This window comes from Xenopus tropicalis, chromosome 10 (genome assembly GCF_000004195.4).
Source record: "Xenopus tropicalis strain Nigerian chromosome 10, UCB_Xtro_10.0, whole genome shotgun sequence".
NCBI classification, from domain to species: domain Eukaryota; kingdom Metazoa; phylum Chordata; class Amphibia; order Anura; family Pipidae; genus Xenopus; species Xenopus tropicalis.
The window spans coordinates 27,818,663-27,837,060 of NC_030686.2; the positions used below are offsets into that span (position 1 = coordinate 27,818,663).

Here is an 18,398-nt window from a genome sequence, read left to right on the forward strand (position 1 = left end):
ACCAATCAGTGACTTGAGGGAGGGGGCATATGGGACAGTTAGTTTGCATTTGAATCTGACCTGCTGCTCACAAACTAACTGAACAGTTATGTCCCATATGGGCCCCCCTCTCAAGTCACTGATTGGTTACTGACTGCTAACAGCTTAGAGAGCTGGAAGTAGTGTTCTGGCTATTATGTTAGACATTGGCTCACTCCAGCCTTTATAGATTACATTTTTGCATAACATTACAAATATTTTAATTTTGCACAGTCTATTTAACCCAGTTTAATTAAACTGTTCCTTTAAGGTTAGCCTTTAGTACAGTTGCAGTAACCCTTATCTGCAAACCAGTTAGGTAGGCACCACGAGGCAAACTGTCAGCCTGCTTATAAGAGCAGGCTTACAATCCTTCTGTATGTTAAAAAAAACACTTAATTGTGCCTGCACCCAGAAGCATTAAATCCACCCACGTACAAGCATATAATAGATATCGGCCAGCAAATCTTGTGTTAGTTGGTGAATATAGGCTGTGTGTGCTTGGATCTGGGCAGATTCAGTGCTTCCAGGTGCAGGCACAATTAGATTTTTCAAATTTACGTCAAGCCTGCTTATCCGCAGCCTGACAATCTGCCTCATGGAGCCTTAACCTTATACAGAAGTTGGGAAAGACCACCCTCTCATATTGTCCAATCTTAGCAAATAATTCTAATTTTATTTTTTTTAAAAATTGTTCTCTGTAATACTTGTTCTTGATACTAACTAAACGGCATAAATCCACTTTGATTACAAACCACGCTGTTGGGTTTATTTAATGTTTACCTTTTTTATTTTTATGTAAAAACAGACTTGTTACAGAGATCTAAATTACAAAAAGATCCCTTATCCAGAAAAACCTAGGTCCAAAGCATTCCGGATAATAGATGCCACAACTTTGAATTTAGTCTGATATTTTAACTTAATGCTGTACTTCTAGTTCAAATGCTGTCTGGTTGCTAGGGCAGCTTTTTAAATCCAAGGTTAAAAGAAGTAGAACAGGAAAGCAAACACTTAATCTGCAAGGCTAACATGTATGCGTCAAATAGTTCTCATACTGCATATTTAAGATCCTTTGGAAGGCCACATCGGAGACACAAGCCTCCAGTTGTACAGCCATGACCTACAATATACTGAAAGTTAAATGTCAATATTGAGGCTTTATGCAGACCACAATTTCCCTCTGGATTTTCAGTGCAACGGGGGCTTTACAATTCACTGCCCCTACATACAGTGATCACAGATCAAAAAGAAAAATGTTGATTTTGTTGCATGCAGATAAATTTGTACATCTCCCAGACAAGCAAGTAATCAAACAGTAACACAAAATGTTAATAAAATTAGGTTTATTTGGCCAACACTTTGTTCCAACTTAAATATGATGGAATGCTTCAAGAATCAAACAGATTCTACTGGAAACATCCTCCTGTCCAGAGAAAATGGTTAGGTTTGCTTTTGGAGGATGGGTCAAGCCCCAGACAGGACAGAAGTATCATTTATAACCGAGCTATACCACCAAGGTTTGGTTGGGAGCAGCGAACACTGGAATTACATTGTTGGTAGTAATAATGGAACAGGGGATTCTACCAGTATTCCGTCAATGTTTTAAATACTGAACCACAATATCTGGGTGACCATTTGTCCTGGAGGGAGACACTTGCAAAAAGGGAGAAAAAAACAAAACCAAAACAAGACACCCACATTCCATACCCATAGTTACGGCAGCAAACAGCAGCTTAGGAGGTTAAGCTCTCACCAGTCATGCATTCCATCCCATCCACAATAAAGCTCACAATTAAAAAAAACAAAAATAAAAACAGTCAAAAAAGTTACATAAAGCATCAAGTGCTAGACATCAGAATAATTCAAATTAGGGGTTTAAACAAAATAGCATCAGTGGAAAAACAAACAAAAAAAAATGACGACCATTAACACAAGGTCAAAAGTTCCCTTTTCCCTCTCAGACAAACAGCTGAAGTGAGATTTCCCTGCAATTTCAGAGCTTTGACACAGTAACATTTCTAGACGTCCACCCTCTTAGTGTCTTCTGGTTTCTGCAAGTTAGTCTTATTCTTATAATTCATCTTTTGTATGTGCTTCATCTCCCTCCTCCAAATCAGACTCATCAGCATCTTCTAAATCTTCAAGATCCTGTAACCAGAAGAACAAACGGTAAGGTTGCTAGGCAGGAACATGGTTAGAGGCAGTAATGGTAACCTGAACCCTCTAAATGTTTTACTAGCACTCCCAACATTACCTAAAGGCCTATCTAATATCTGGAATGCCACATGTTGACCAAGTTTTTCAAAACCCAAGTAAGGCTAGAGCCAACCCTAAAGGCCCCCAAACTGATTTAAAAAAAAGGACTCCATATAGGTCACAAGCAAACTAAAGCAGGCAATAATCCTCGAGATTCTCATTTGGCAAAGTTGCCAAACAAATTAATTGATCGTTGCAGATTGGGAAACCTACATTCTTGGCCAAATTGGGCCTGCTCAGATTGTTTGGCTAGCAGGCTAACAAGCTGATAATAATGGGCAACCTATGCAGGCTTGTTGGGCGAGACTATATCAATGTGCTAATGCAGTCCCTGCCCAACAGTACTTTAAACTTGCCTGACATTTATGGGACCTTCCAAAATGCTCTATTTCAGTAAAACATTGTAAATACAGGAAGACTGGTCAGGGTATAAGTACTTGCAATGCCTTCCACAGCCCTATTTGAATGAATTAGCAAAGGACCTATCACACCCCTGATATGGTCCACCAACAGTCATCCAATAAGTGTTTGTTCAGCAATCTTACCTCATCAGCAGCTCCATCCTGCCCACCGCTCTCCAAAAACTTTGAAAAGCCTTCTAGAGTTCTTTCACCATTATAATCAGCCACCTGAAAAAGAAGATTGTCCAGAGTGGGAAATCATGACAGATAGTAGCCAATATCAAATGGAGATTTCTACATGTAATACAATTAAAGGTCTTTTTTTTTTTATCTGGCCCATGTTGTCTGAAGTAATAACCATAAGGTTGGACTCGTATGCCATGGATACACCCTGTAGGCACATACATTTAGTACATTGAGTTCTTGCATATGCTACACATAAAAGAGGACTAAATATGAGAAAATATTAAGTGCTCTCAGTTTGGAACAGTGTGAGTACACTACATGCCCAAATGCATGCCAATTGTCATCTTTAATAATCAAGGAATAGTGGGTTTAAGGACATTCTGATTACAAGCAAACCCTGATCACTACACACTGAACTGAAGGCAAGCAAGTCCCTCCTGCAAAGTTATTTTTTTTGGAAAGCTTTCCTAGATTTAAGGCTGGTATTTAACTATCCTTTTGGAATTCAATGCTGGAAGAACAGGCAAGTAATCTAGTGTGTCAAAGTACCTTGACCAAGTCCTCTCCATAACCCACTATAGAACTAGCACATGAATCAGAAATATACTATTGCATTGGTTTTTACAAATACTTATATGTGGCAGCATGTCTTTATATAAGCCCACTTGAAATACCAAATTAAAGCGGCAGAAGCACTGCAGCATCCATAAGTGTGTTGCAGATACTCTGTCACCAAGGGCTGTGTGTCGATATGGAATCTCCTGATACATACAATCAGTTATTGAAAGGCGAGGGAACCATTTGCCAGGTGTACAGCCAGAAAAAAAAAAAAACAAAACACAACTGGAAAATGGTATGAAAATCACATCATGTAGGGATGTGATTGTGTGAGATGTAAACAATAGAGGAGGAAGCATAAGGCTTTACATACATTCTTTCCTGGCCCAGCAGGGAAAAACTTCAGTGTAGGGAAGCTGTGAATCTTAACAGCTTCTATCTCATTTGCTGTAGAATCCATCTTGGCAATGATTATGTTTTCGTGGTCCTTATACTTCTCCCCCAGTTGGTCCCAGATGGGTGCCAGTTGCTTGCAGTGCCCACACCATGGAGCATCTGTTAACACATGACTGTTAGGACTGAACACCTTTACATAAAGCAAAGTTGAGTTGAAAAGCCAGTGCAATACTTACAGAATTCTACAAATACATTCTTCTCCTCATTAAAGACAACTTCCTCAAAGTTTTTCCCCACCAAGATTTTCACAGGGTTCTTGTCCCAGTCATCTGAAACATCCTGGCTCATTAAATGTGGCTAAGAAAAGGGAAGAAAGCAACTTAAGTGACCATTACACTTAAGACATACATGGTTATCCTGCAATACACAGACTGGAGAGGAGGGGGGAAAAAGTACATCTATTATAAACATTAAGACCAGTAGAGACCAACTGACCTTGACTTTGCCCTCTAAGAAACTGTCACAGAACTCTTTAATTGCCTCAGCTGAGAGATCAGCACTCTCTGGCTTGTATTTTGTCATTTCTTCTTCTAAAGTTATAAGTCGGACAGCTGGGCATTCTTCCTTCTTTAAACCGAAGAACTCCAGGATACGTTGGTTGTCTGTGTGATCACTATCAATAAAGATGAAGAGGATCTGCAGAGAAGAAGTCAGATCAGGTTTTTTTTACCCGTTACATTTTCAGCAGAACTTTACAGAAGTTATACATCATTCACATCAGTCCCTGCTGCAGATGAGTTTACAATCCAAGGTCTCTACCACATTCACATATACTATGGTCAGAAGCCAGTTAAACCTGCCTGTGTTTTTGTAGTGTGTCAGAGCACCCAGAGGAAACCCAAGCAGACATGGGGAGACCATACAAACTCCAATTTGCAAATTCATCTTTATTAACTCCCTGAATGCCAATTTAAAAACATGCTAACTAAGGCTGTTTTTTTTTTTTTTGCAATTGACCTTGGCATGATGCTGAGCGGTGTCAAGATCTCACATGTGCACCTCAGTATATAGAACACATACCTTTCCTTTGAAGCTTGCAGCTGCCTTTTTAAAGTCCTCTAATTTTTCTTTGTAATCAGAGGCACTTTTCGGCAAAAAAAAGAGAATATGAGTCTTAATCTCTCCACCAAAGATCATTGGAGCAGTCTTAAAAAGAAAAAGAAATAAAGAAGTCAGAACAGTTCTAGCAACAAGGGGAGAGGGGTGGAGTTAGACAAATACTCACCTGCTCAGTAAATTCTATAACCAGAGGCAAACGATTGGCCTTTATGAAGCTCAAAACTTCTTCCTTGGTGATATCTCCCTCATATGCATTTCGGCCTTCATCAAACTAGAAAAAGTCAATGCATAAATTAATAATGTGCACTCAGAAGTGATAAACGACAGGGGCCAATCGATTTTCCAGCAAGTTGCAGGACTATAGACAAACAATATTGTAGCACAGATGAAAGTACCACTGCCCAACTATTGCCCCTGCAAAGAAACCAGTGTAACACATCTTAGAGATTTAAGTATACAAGATGCCTTAAGACATGCTTGACCTGATTTTCGACTTGCCTCTAACAAGAAAAATAAAAAAAGTACATTAGCCAAACTTCAGAAGTAGAACACAGCAGTGTTACCTGTAAACCGCCTATGTATATTGTCTGACTTTAGCTCACTGTGCATTGCAAATCAATAGGCTAGTTTGAATTTAATGGATAACTAACCCCTAAATAAATATGGCTAAAAATGCCATTTTATATACAGAACTTACTGCACCAGCCTAAAATTTCAGCATTTCAATAGCAGCCATGAACTTCAAACTTGTTACAGGGGCACCCCATCTGCAATATTTCCATGCTCAGTTGGCTCTGGGAAGCTGTTGAGAATCTAAGCTTAGGGGTCAACGCAAATCATCAAGCAGAAAGTGAGGTTGGCCAGTCATAAGCTGATGCAACAGGGCAGATTATTAAATTCTGTTAATTGCACTGGTTTTAGAACTGCCATGTAGTAATCTGTATTATTTACTAATCAGCCTTATATTGCAACATTCTCTATATACAGTATATTGTGCATCTGTCCCTAAGGTCAGTAACTGACAGCAGCACAGAGCATGGTCAGTGAATCCCCAGAAGAGAAGGTTGGGAGCTACTGGGGGCATAGATCCTCATTGCTAAAAAGGGCTGTGGTTGCCTTTGGGTACAGAAGCCCAAAACAATGTACAATATTCTTTAATTAGGCTTTATTTCTCTTAAGAAAATAGGGGGAAAAAAACAGGGTAAACATAATTTCATTAAATAAATCCTCACCTTCTTAAACAGAACAATGCCATCCTTGCCAAGTTCATATTTTGAAAAGGCTGCCTCGCTGGATGTGATACCAAATGGAATATCATCCACTGCCTCTGCTGCTTGTAGGAACACTTTAGCTGGCTCTGACGCTGGATCCTGTAAAAAGGAAATACATAAGCAACAGCCCATAACTAAAATATCTGAAAACCTACTGGCCAAAAAAAAAAAAAAAAAAAAAAAAAAAAAAAAAAAGGAATAGGTTTTTAATGTGCATTTTTGCTTAGAAATACCCTGTGTGTCCACACACAGGTCGACAGCATACCTGTCACTGCATTTTATGAGCCAGGAAAAGCAGATCCCAGCCTTTTATACCATAAGCCTTAGAGAGCTACTGTAAACATAAGGGTTCAAGTATTTTTGTTCTACATATATTGCTGGGTAAACAGTCCATAGTAAACATGTATGGTTACCCAGCTAATATCCATAAGAATAAACCAACAGAAAGAACAAACACCGCTTCTTTGACTTTCCATAAACAGTTTGATTGAAAAGACCCGACTTGGGGGGGGGGGGGGGGTTGTCAGAAATCTGAATCTTTGATCTAAGCTGAAGTACATGTACCAAAGATTGAAGGGTTCACCGATTTGGCATATTTCATAATTATTTATGAGATTCTAGTTAAAAAAAAACAAAAAAACAGTAATTTGCATCATGGCAACAAACACAATGGCATACATACAATGGCGCACCTTAAAGAAACCAATAACTGCGACTTCGCTGGAATCCACCAAAGCTGCAACACCTGCCTCATCACCTAAAGTGCTGGCAGCTGGGCCAGTACGCTTCTTCAGCCAGTTGACAATGTCTGCTGCCTCCCTGCCAGCTGCATGAGAAGCACAGTTATTAGTCACATCACTTACAATATCCAATATATCATGGCCTGGATGAACAAAAACCCTCAGATATTGTTAATAATAGATTAGTTAAAGGAATAGTTTAGTGTAAAAACGAAACTGGGTAAACTAGACTGCACAGAATAAAAAAATGTTTTCAGTATAGTTGATTAGCCAAAAATGTCATCTATAAAGGCTGGAGTGAACGGATGTCTAACATAATAGCCAGAACACTACTTACTCCTTTACAGCTCTCTAAACTGTTAGCAGTCAGTAACCTTTCAGTCCCATGAGAGCTGAAAGCAGGAAGTAGCGTTCTAGCCACTCAGTCCAGCCTTTATAGATTACATTTCTGCCTAACTATATTAAAATATTTTTTATTTTGCACAGTCTATTTTACCCAGTTTCATTTTTAAGGCATAGTTACTGGGCACAAAAACAAGGATGAACTATTCTGCTTCAACAATGTAACTTAATATAACTATGCCATAGGGACAGAAGCATTTGTAACACAGGTGACAATGCAGCTGTAAGGCAACATTTTATGCTGGCACGATTAAACTAAAGCCTTGTGCACACTTGCAAGTTCTGCACCACTCAGATTTGGCAAGCTAAACATGTCTAAACTAGTGACAGTTAATGATTTATTACACTGCAATATAAAATACAGATGTCACAGAAAATTATCTTCTGAGTTCTTGAAAATTGTTGATTTCCACGAAAGCAGCAAAGAAAGAAATGCAACTGTCTGCCATGTCTGGTGTCAAGCCAGAGTTGCAGAATATTGCCACACTGTGCATACTAACAAGTCTCATTTAACTCCTGGAGACACAGCAGCAGTGATTAAAAGACTAGCGAGGTGCACTTAAGAAACTGCTTAGAATAGCCCACATCAATAACCAATAGTTACCTGAATATTCTTTAGGAGAAGCCTTGTCACCATTTTTGAAGAATTTAATTGTTGGGTACCCTCTAACGCCAAACTCCTGAGCCAGATCAGACTCCTCTGTAGCATCTACCTTGCCCAGGCGGATCGGCAAACCTTCACTTTTTAATACGCCAGCCGCCTTTTCATATTCTGGAGCCAGTGCCTTGCAGTGACCACACCAGGGAGCATCTGCAGAACACAAATAAAGTTTCAGAAAAAAAAAATTACACATTGGAGGGCAAAGTTCAGGACCCGCAAGTTTCAATATACAGGTATGGGACCTGTTATCCAGAATGCTTGGGACCTGGGGTTTTCCAGATAAGGGATCTTTTCATAATTTGGATCCCCATACCTTAAGTCTACTAAAAATCAAAAAGGGGCTTGTTTTGCCTCCAATAAGGATTAATTTTCTCTTAGTTGGGATCAAGTACAAGGTACGGTTTTATTATTACAGAGAATAAAGGAAATCATTTTTATAAATTAGAACTATTTGCTTATAATGGAGTCTATGGGAGATGGCCTTTCCGTAATTCGGAACTTTCTGGATAACAGGTTTCCAGATAAGGGATCCCATACCTGTATTACAATACAATGCAATTTATGTTAAAATCATTGTTTAATTTTCAAGTCCTGCTAAGTATAAGCAGTGTTTTAAGCTAATACCCATATTACGCATTCCAGCACTTCGGGCAATACTGTGCAGATTCGGGTTGCCTTCAGCTGCCAAGCTGGGAAATTGTAGCACTGAAAACAACCCATGTACCATTACTCTAAAAAGTGTCACACATACAAAAATTTAGCCCGCAGAAACATAACTTACAACATAGCACCCCTTAGCCATTGCATCACCCACCTTTTCTATCAATTGAAAGTCTAAAGGGAGCAGAAGGGCAACAGCTCAAACCAAAGACTGAACCCTTCTCAACCATTTGGCATGTCACCCAACTTTAGGTGCTTAGGAACAAAAACGCCAATATATGAAAGTGTATAAGAGTAATTACAATATAAAGTGTTGTCCTGCACCGGTACAACTGGTGTATTTGCTTCAAAAAGACTATTATAGTTTAAATAAACAAAGTTGCTGTATAGTCATGGGGGCAGCCAAAGGAGAAAAGTCACAGGTTATAAACCACCATTATATTCTATATGGCTTATCTGTTATAACCTGTGCCTTTTCTCTTTTCCCCAGTTTTAATGCCTGTCCCCATGGCTACACAGCAGATTATTTAAACAAACTATAGTGGTGTTTCTGTAGCAAACACACAACTTTTACCAGTGCAGTGTAACAGTACATTTTAGTTAAACATTATTTTAGTGTTACTGTTCCTTTTAAGGACATAAAGTAGTACATTTACTCTGTATTTGTACAGAAACCAGTTAAATCAGATGGGCCATGCCACTAGTAAAGGTCTATAAAAGGAAGTTTTGTAACTTTAATCCACACCCACATGCTAACACTTAGAAGTTACAGTTCAACAAAGAACAAAACCTTGTAACTAGACGTCCATTTACCACAGACAACTGCAAGTAATATCCTGACCACAGTAGCCTTTGGTTATAGCGGTGATTAGGCAAAGATATCTGGGGCTCTGAGGCAACAGTTTTGTTTATGCCCTTCTACAATCCTATAGGAATTTCATGCCATTTTAATATAAATTCAAACACCTAATGTTGAAAATGCAGTGTAAATGTTCCTAAAGCAACATACAACCAGGCGGCTTAGACATTCCAGCACTCCCTAAAGTAGTGGTGTCCATCTTGCACTTACAAAGCACCTTATTCCTAGATTTGGGAAGACTGCTGTAAGGGTTGCATTACAAATTCTTAACTTTGGATCTGTATATGCTGCAGGTCTACAACTCACAGAATTCAACATATAATCATCTATTAAGCCATGCTGGGAGTTACAGTATAAAGTCTAGGGGCTGAAGGTTAAACAGGGCTAATTGGTAGAAAGGTGACAAGTTAAACAAGAACTACTTCGAAATCGCTAACTTTAAGAGGGCCCCCCATTCAGTAAATATGCTAGAGGGCCCCCCATTCAGTGAATATGCTAGAGGGCCCCCCATTCAGTGAATATGCTAGAGGGCCCCCCATTCAGTGAATATGCTAGAGGGCCCCCCATTCAGTGAATATGCTAGAGAGCCCATGCCCATAGCAATACACCCCAGCAGGGCACACAAGCAGCCTAATGCACAAGTACACGTCAACCTAACCTCCAGACACACCCGCTAAGTTAAACTCCTCCCAATGAACTTGATTGGTTGACAAGTCCAGGCTTCGCTTTTTCTGACCTATGGGCCGCCAGCTAAGAACATAGTGCTGCCGTGTCCCGCCCGAAGGCTCCCGCTTAGCGAGAAGGGGAACGTTTTCATTCTAAGGCCTCCAAGCATCTATACAACTTAGTGAGCTTCCGAGCCAGGCAGCGCAGCCCCCTCCCTTCTGCTTCCTACGCTCTATGTCCTGATGTCATCAGGCCTTATATCTCACCGACGTATTCTACTCACAGAATTCCACTAGAATAAACGGGTACTGCTTTAACGCCTCATCAAAGTTGTCTTTCTTTAGCACCAGTACATCCCGCTCCTCGGGAATATTGGCCCTGGCGACGATTAATAGGGAACAGCCGAATAGAAGAACTGCGCGCATCATGATGAGCCGGGTGTACAGGACGTGGCGTTCTGAAGGCAGCGCTTTGCGCATGCGCTTTTTATCACCGAGGCAACTGCTCGTGGTGGATTGTGAGTGGATGGCGCTCAGCTTCCTGCACCGCCCCTCAGTGTACTGGAGCGCTCGATAGGCTGGGTAGGATCTTATTGGCTGTAACGCCTGTCCATCCAACTTGGACTTCCGAGATGTAAAACATTTTTTTTCTCTTGCTCAACCAGAAATAATTATACTCCCTGAGCATTACCGCCCTATGGTGAAAAGCCTAATAAAATTATTTTAATATTAAAAATATTTTCAACGATGGTTTGGGCTTTTTTTTTTATCCCTGAGAAAGTACTTGTTTTCAAAGTTTCCCTTATTCACATTATCTATAATATAGTAACTGAAAAGCATAAAATCACATTTACATTCTAATGCTCATGACTTTTATTTACTCATATGACAGAAATGGTGGCAGACGTACATGTGTCAAAGTACAAAGTAAGCACCCATTTGTGAATGAAAGGATTCACAAATGGGTGCTTCCACTGAATGAGATAACTGGCCGGATGCATTGAGTGGCATTTTGACTGCCAAGGTGCATAGCTACGTATATCAAAACGCTGTGAGTTGGTTTGCCACCTTTTTTGGAAAAAAAAAGTGCCTTCCTATATTTTTGTGTTTTTTCCATGTTAATAACATCAGGCATAAAACAACATTTTTACCAACCAGGTGACAAAATTAACTTTGTGTGCATTGGCCACTAAGAAAAATTAAATTGTCTTGTAGAGGTTCTGTATAAATTCTTTTTTAAAAAGTTTCTGTCATTAAGATTTATTATATATTTTTACTAACAATAGCCCTAGTATAGTGATATCAGTCTCTGTTTTTTTTATTCTGGAGCATCTTTATAGATGGTGGGGCTTCACATTGTGAAGGACTCTTACCTTATCATTCACAATCCCTCAACACCAGGGGTCCCCAACCTATTATATCTGTGAGCAACATGGAAATGGAAAAAGTATTGGGGAGCAACACAAGCATGAAAAAAAGTTCCAAAGGTGCCAAATAAGAGCAATGATTGGCTATTTGGTAGCCCCTATGTGGGCTGGTAGCCTCCAGGAGGTACTGTTGGGCAGAACACCGGATTTTTATGAAACCAAAACTTGCCTCCAAACCAGGAATTGAAAAATAAGCACCTGCTTTGAGGGCACTGAGAGCCAGGGGCAGGACAAGCCGACCAGGGGCGGGACAAGCCAACCCTAGACAACCCGGTCGGCCAACTCCGCCCACCTCCACGCCCCCCCGAATGGCGCATGCGTGCCAAAGCACAGGAGGTAATTAGATCGGTCATTGCCTCCGCCGCTAATGACAAGCGGCGGTGGCAATGACAAAGTAGCACTAGGGGTAGGCAGGAGAGGCTCCTGCCTGGCGCCCCTCAATCGTTGCGCCCTAGGCAGCTGCCTCTTCTGCCTACCCCTAGTTCTGGCCCTGCTGAGAGCAACATCCAAGGGATTGGGGAGCAACATGTTGCCCACGAGCCACTGGTTGAAGATCACTTCTCAACACCAATAATAATGGCACTGCCCTGGCTTTTTGTCCACAATCTAAACATAGATTGACCTCTAAGTCAAGTTTCTGCCTGGGGTTCATTCTGCCTTCAGCACTGTCTGCCTGCCTTTCTACCTGTCTGGCAGTGTTACCTAAGTATCTAATTGTGTGTTAGCCCCCTCCACCCAGTACTATTATGTTTGCCCCTGTATTGGCATTTCAGGCTGTTCCTATAGTGTTCCCCAGCTCTGTAGTGTTCTATCCTGATGTTAGATATTTGCCTGAAAGTGATATTTAGCAATAACTGGATAATCTACCATTTACATAATCAGCTACCTGAGAGTGTAATATGTTACCAGAAAAGCCTTCTTCCATTAGGTCATGTAGGGTGTGCCTAAAGTGTTTAGTAGAGTTAGGCGGCAACGTCTTTAAAAAAAGGGGTATCTGAAGACTTGGACTTTGCACACTGCCTGGGGCATTGTGAATGTGCCCTTATATCTTTTCTAAAATACATCTTTCGTATAGAAAAAGTTTATTAATGTTTCTTCTTTCCATAGAGAATGTATGTCGAGATCTCTAGGTGTTTTCTTCCTCTCATGATCAATCTGGATTTTTTAAATAAGTTGACAGACCTTTTTGAAGGTGTTTTAATATTTCACAGATAAAGAGGAGAGCACCTTCACGCAGATGAACTGCTTCACCATTTATTCATGGTTTATTTATGGTTTGAATAAAGGCTGAAGCAGTTCATCTGTGTGATTGATGCATCGTGCCGTGTGAGCAGTAAGGCTGAGCGTTTATATATTAAATTTTCTGTGTTTTAATATTTGTTTTTTTGCAGAGCTCTACTTTCTCCTGATGTCTAAAATGGAAAAGAAGAGCGTGAGCAAGCAGGGAATCTGTGTCTTTTCAAGTCATAGGGGCAGATTTACTAATGCACGAACGCTCGGAGCGTTGGAATGAACGCTCCGCGCGTATTTTTTCGCCGTCTTTTTCGACGCTTGCGCAACTTTTTCGTACACTTGCGCAACTTTTTCATGCGCTTATGCAAAAAAATCAGAAAGGTTTTCCCGCTGTTTACAATCGTTCGGTATGAAAATTTTGTGACTTTCGGATCACCAATATGATATTATCGTGACTAATACGATTTTTTCGTAAGCATTTTCGTGATATTTGCGATCTTTAGAAATTTTCGTATCCAATCCGAATTTTTCCCATTCGGGATTCGAACTCGTGATTTGATAAATCTGCCCCATAGTCTCCAACAGAAAAGCCTATCTTGATTTGTCTTTTGAAGAATAGGGCAACTAGGGGTATTGGTGATTCTAGTTCCCTTATGAAAAATGTGAATGTTTTCATCATAATATTTTTTTGCCTGGATACAGGGTCGGACTGGGCTGGCAGGACACCGCGAAAAAAACACCGGCCCAGAACCAACCCCTGCTGGGCACTCCATAGCCAGTATGTCTCCCTCTCCCTCCCCCTAAGTATGTGCGCTCAGGGGAGGGCGTTGGGTGAGCAGCGGGCCGGGGGGAGGTGTGGGGACCACATCGGGGGTCCCTTGAGAGGGGTGCGGGGCCCCTGCGGTGGTAGCCCCAGTGGGGCCTGCAGCCTCCAGACCGACCCTGCCTGGATAAGGTATTGTAAATACATTGTACAAACATTGACATGATCCAGTACTCCTGTTCTTCCTAAGTATCCACAACTGTATCCATAACTGTAATTCTGTTTTTTGTTGGAGTATAAATGAATCTTTGTTAACAATCCAAAAAATTAGTACTCGCTTAGAAATCGCCTTGAAGGATTACTTCCATAATACTAACAGACCTGGGAGGCCCATAAAGCTGATCCAAATTGGAAAGCAAAGGAAAAAACATAGCGATATAAAGACTAAAAAATTAATTCAGACCTTTAATCAAATACACAAATGAATAACCCAACCCTAGATATGAGGACACAGCTATAGAAGATTAAAACTTAGATCTGGTTCTAACCTCTAGAGCAGTAAAATCTCTTGAATGAACCCAACAGAAACTATATATTTATTTTAAACCAAGAAACTAAGTTATTAGCAGAACACTTAAACAACTGGATTGACCATGTTTCTGTAAATGATATCAGATTATCTTCTGGGCACCAAAAACAAAAGTAAAATCATTTCTACCAATGGCAAACTCTATACAGCTCCTACTAATCCTTCAGTTAAAACCTATCTTAATTTTTAAAGCTTACTTGTCATTGTCAACAAAAATCTTTTCTTGACTCCATAACAGAAAAAGTTCAACTAGCTATTCAGACTCAAACTTTCTAAAACCCCTGGGTCAGACGGGTTGTCTGCTATTATAAATCTTATATTCTTTCTCTCCATATGATCAAAACGTTCAATGACATACTAGCTAATGAGAAATTTTCTAAAGTGTCCAATTTTTTTAAACCTATAGGCTTATATCTGTATTGAACTGAAGACATAAAATTGTTAGCTGTCTTTCTAGCTTCTAGGCTAAATATAACTCTGCTTTTATTGCTTCATAGAGATCAGGTTGGGTTTGTACAAGGAAGACAGGCAGCTGAAGCCTAGCCCTCCTTACTTCTCTAGCTGACCAGCCATCATTCTCAAATTTAACTGTGGATGCTTTGATTACTTCAGTTAATTTGGCTATATCTATATGCAGCTTTACATAAATGTATTTCTGCACTGTAGACTGACCCAACACAAAGACCTATGCTCTATTGCTTTAAGAATAAATTGCTGTAGTAGCCATGGATGCTCAATGTCTCGATCTGGACATTTAATCCTGGATAATGGCATTTAGAAACAGGTCTGACATAATGTACATCAGTGCTGTCCAACTTCTACGTGTAATAAATTTACCGGTGCGGCGGGGACGCCCGCCGCGATGCCATGCGTCTTCATCCTATTTAAAGGCGCAGGCGCACTGACGGATGACGTCATGGCGCATGACGTCAGCGCGCAATGGCGCCAAATTTGAATTATTTAAAGGGCCTTTCTTTTGCTACTCATTGCCCGTGATAGGTTTATTCCTGGTGCCTGTATTTGTGCTTAAAGCTTTTGTTTGTTCCTGTTTTTGACCCTGCCTGGCTTTGACGATTCTGATTCTGATTCTGATTATCTGTATCCTGACTACTGTTTCCGCCTCATCCTTCTGATTGATTACCCGGTTTGACCCTTTGCCTGCCTGACGATCCTAGTTATCTGCCCGCCTCGACCCAGCCTGTCTGACCACGTATTTGCCCACTCCTATCTGTACCGTGACCATTGGCCTTAAGACTTTTACAGTCGTGCCCCATTGCTAGCCAGAACTCCTGCTCTGAACCTCTCGTATAAGTCCAGGTGGCATCCGAGTAGCTGAGGGCTCCTCCCAAAGCCAAAGGCGGTCACGCTACTGGTGAAGCACGAGCAGAGACCAGGGTGCTTGGCACTTGTTCTGGTATTGGGTGCCGACCGTGACATTATCACGGGCCATGGAAGACTATGGTCACGAAGCTGCTGCTGCTGCTCCATCTGCCTCCTCCACCACTGAAGCGCTGTTGACCACCTTGCTTCAACGCCTAGAGGAACAGGAGCAGAAACAAAACTATCTTCTGCAGGGTTTTCATAATCTGACCCGTAAACTGGAAACTCCACAGCAGCGGTCCAGTCCTGGTTCTTCTCCTCCGGGAGGTTCTGCTAACTTGTGGGGTAACACCATTAGGCCCCAAGAACCTAAGATTGCCTTCCCTGAAAAATTCTGTGGGGATCGATCTAAATTTTTTACATTTAAAGAGGCTTGTAAACTATATCTCAGTTTCTTTCCTCATTCATTCTCTACTGATGAGGAGAGAGTAAGATTTGTAATGACCCTCCTTCAAGGTGACCCTCAGATTTGGGCCCTCAGATTGTCCACCTCAGACCCAGCCCGTTCCTCCTTAGATAGTTTCTTTGACTCCATGGCGATTCTCTACGATGACCCGGATCGTGCATCCAGTGCCGATGCCGCGATTCGTAGGCTTCGTCAGGGGAAACGGGATGTAGAGGTGTATTGTACTGAATTCCGTCGGTGGGCAGTAGAAACTGGCTGGAATGACATGGCCTTACGCAGACAGTTTCGTATAGGCCTGTCTGAGTCTATCAAAGATAGTCTGGTCAACTACCCCCTATCTTCTAACCTGGATGACCTCATGTCTTTAGCCATCCAGGTAGATAGGAGACAGAGGGAAAGAAGGGGTGAGAGGAATTCCTCTCTTCGTTCTAATTTTTTCAGCTCTTCCAAAGCTGTGTCTAATTTTGAATGTGCTGGGCCCTCCGTACCTTTGCCTCAGGAGGAACCCATGCAATTGGGCATTTCTCGCTTATCTCCTGAGGAAAAGGCTCGCAGGCGTACTCAAGGGTTGTGTATATACTGTGGGGAAAAAGGTCATTTCCTAAATCAATGTCTTAAGAGGCCGGGAAACTCCCAAGCCTAAATGGAGAAGGGGAGCTCCATTTGGGTGCAGGTGTTTTCTCTCCCCTATCTGCCTCTAGGATTTTGATTCCGGTCAAATTAACATGGCCCACGGGCTCGGTCAAGGTATCTGCTTTTGTGGACTCGGGGGCAGAGGGGAATTTTTTGGATGCTGCTTTTGCAGCCAAATTTGGTGTACCTTTACTTCCTTTAAGTGCCCCCATGAAAATCATGGCAGTAGATCAAAGACCTTTAGGATCAGGATTGGTTTCTGAGAAAACTATGTCTCTTTCTCTGAGTATAAATTCTCATTGCGAAAAGCTAGCACTATTCATCATAAAAGGTGCCACCTCTCCGCTCATTTTAGGATTGCCGTGGCTCCAGGCTCATAACCCCACAATTGACTGGGCATCTGGGAAAATTATTCAGTGGGGACCTAACTGTAGGGGTTCGTGTATTTCCCCTATAATGGCAGTCACGTCCCTGGAGGGGTTACCTGCAGCTTATAATGACTATATTGATGTATTCTCAAAGAAAGCTGCCGAGACACTACCACCTCATAGGCATTATGACTGCCCAATTGACCTCATTCCCGGCTCTACTCCCCCCAGAGGGAGAACTTATCCCCTTTCATTGCCCGAGGCCCAGGCAATGAGAGAGTATATTTCTGAGAATCTAGAAAGAGGGTTCATTAGGCCCTCAAATTCCCCTGCCGGTGCTGGATTCTTTTTTGTGGGCAAGAAGGACGGAGGTCTTCGCCCATGTATTGACTATAGGGGGCTTAACAAGATTACTATTAAGAACCGCTATCCCCTTCCACTAATCTCTGAGCTCTTTGATCGCGTTAAGGGTGCTAGCATCTATACTAAACTTGATCTTAGAGGTGCTTACAATCTCATTCGTATCAGGGAAGGGGATGAGTGGAAAACCGCTTTTAACACAAGGGATGGCCACTACGAATATTTAGTTATGCCTTTTGTTCTTTGCAACGCTCCTGCAGTGTTCCAGGAATTTGTCAATGATATTTTCCGGGACCTGCTAGGGGTGTTTGTAGTAGTCTTCCTGGACAACATTCTAATTTTCTCCTCTAACCTAAGTGACCATCGTAGTCATATTAAAGAGGTGTTACGAAGATTAAGGGAGAATAATTTGTACGCGAAACTCGAAAAATGCACCTTTGAGGTTAATTCCGTTCAGTTTTTGGGGTTCCATATTTCCAGTAAGGGTCTAGAAATGGATCCAGAGAAAGTAAGAGCTGTTCTTGACTGGACGCAACCTCTTTCCCTACGTGCTACCCAACGGTTTTTAGGTTTCGCCAACTATTATCGTCAGTTCATTAAGAATTTCTCCCTGATTGTGGCCCCTATCACTGACCTTACTAAGAAGGGAGCAGATCCTAGCTTGTGGTCCTCAGAAGCTGTGCAAGCATTTAATTTTCTTAAGAAAGAATTTGTGTCTGCCCCCATTCTCCGTCATCCAGATACTGCCCTCCCCTTCATTGTTGAGGTTGATGCCTCTGAGGTTGGGGCAGGGGCGGTTCTCTCTCAAAGGCACCCTTTGACTAACAAACTGCATCCTTGTGCATTTTTCTCTAGAAAATTTTCCCCTTCTGAAGCCAACTACAATATTGGTAATAGAGAACTGTTAGCAATTAAGTGGGCCTTTGAAGAATGGCGGCACTTACTGGAGGGGGCTAAACATGCTGTGTCTGTGTTTACAGATCATAAAAATTTATTATATATTGAGTCGGCCAAACCGTTGAACCCTAGACAGGCTAGGTGGGCTCT

General features: G+C 41.5%; 1 protein-coding gene across 1 annotated transcript; it reads right to left on the reverse strand.

The window, feature by feature from the left end:
- Nucleotides 1–789: 789 nt before the first annotated feature.
- p4hb (prolyl 4-hydroxylase subunit beta) lies at nt 790–10,627 on the reverse strand. The gene is given in 11 exon segments (NM_001039731.1): nt 790–2,166; nt 2,820–2,903; nt 3,793–3,974; nt 4,052–4,172; nt 4,311–4,511; nt 4,896–5,021; nt 5,101–5,205; nt 6,167–6,304; nt 6,898–7,031; nt 7,952–8,158; nt 10,477–10,627. Coding segments are annotated over 11 exon segments (1,521 nt in total). The 5' UTR covers nt 10,622–10,627; the 3' UTR covers nt 790–2,088.
- Between the last annotated feature and the right edge of the window lie 7,771 nt (nt 10,628–18,398).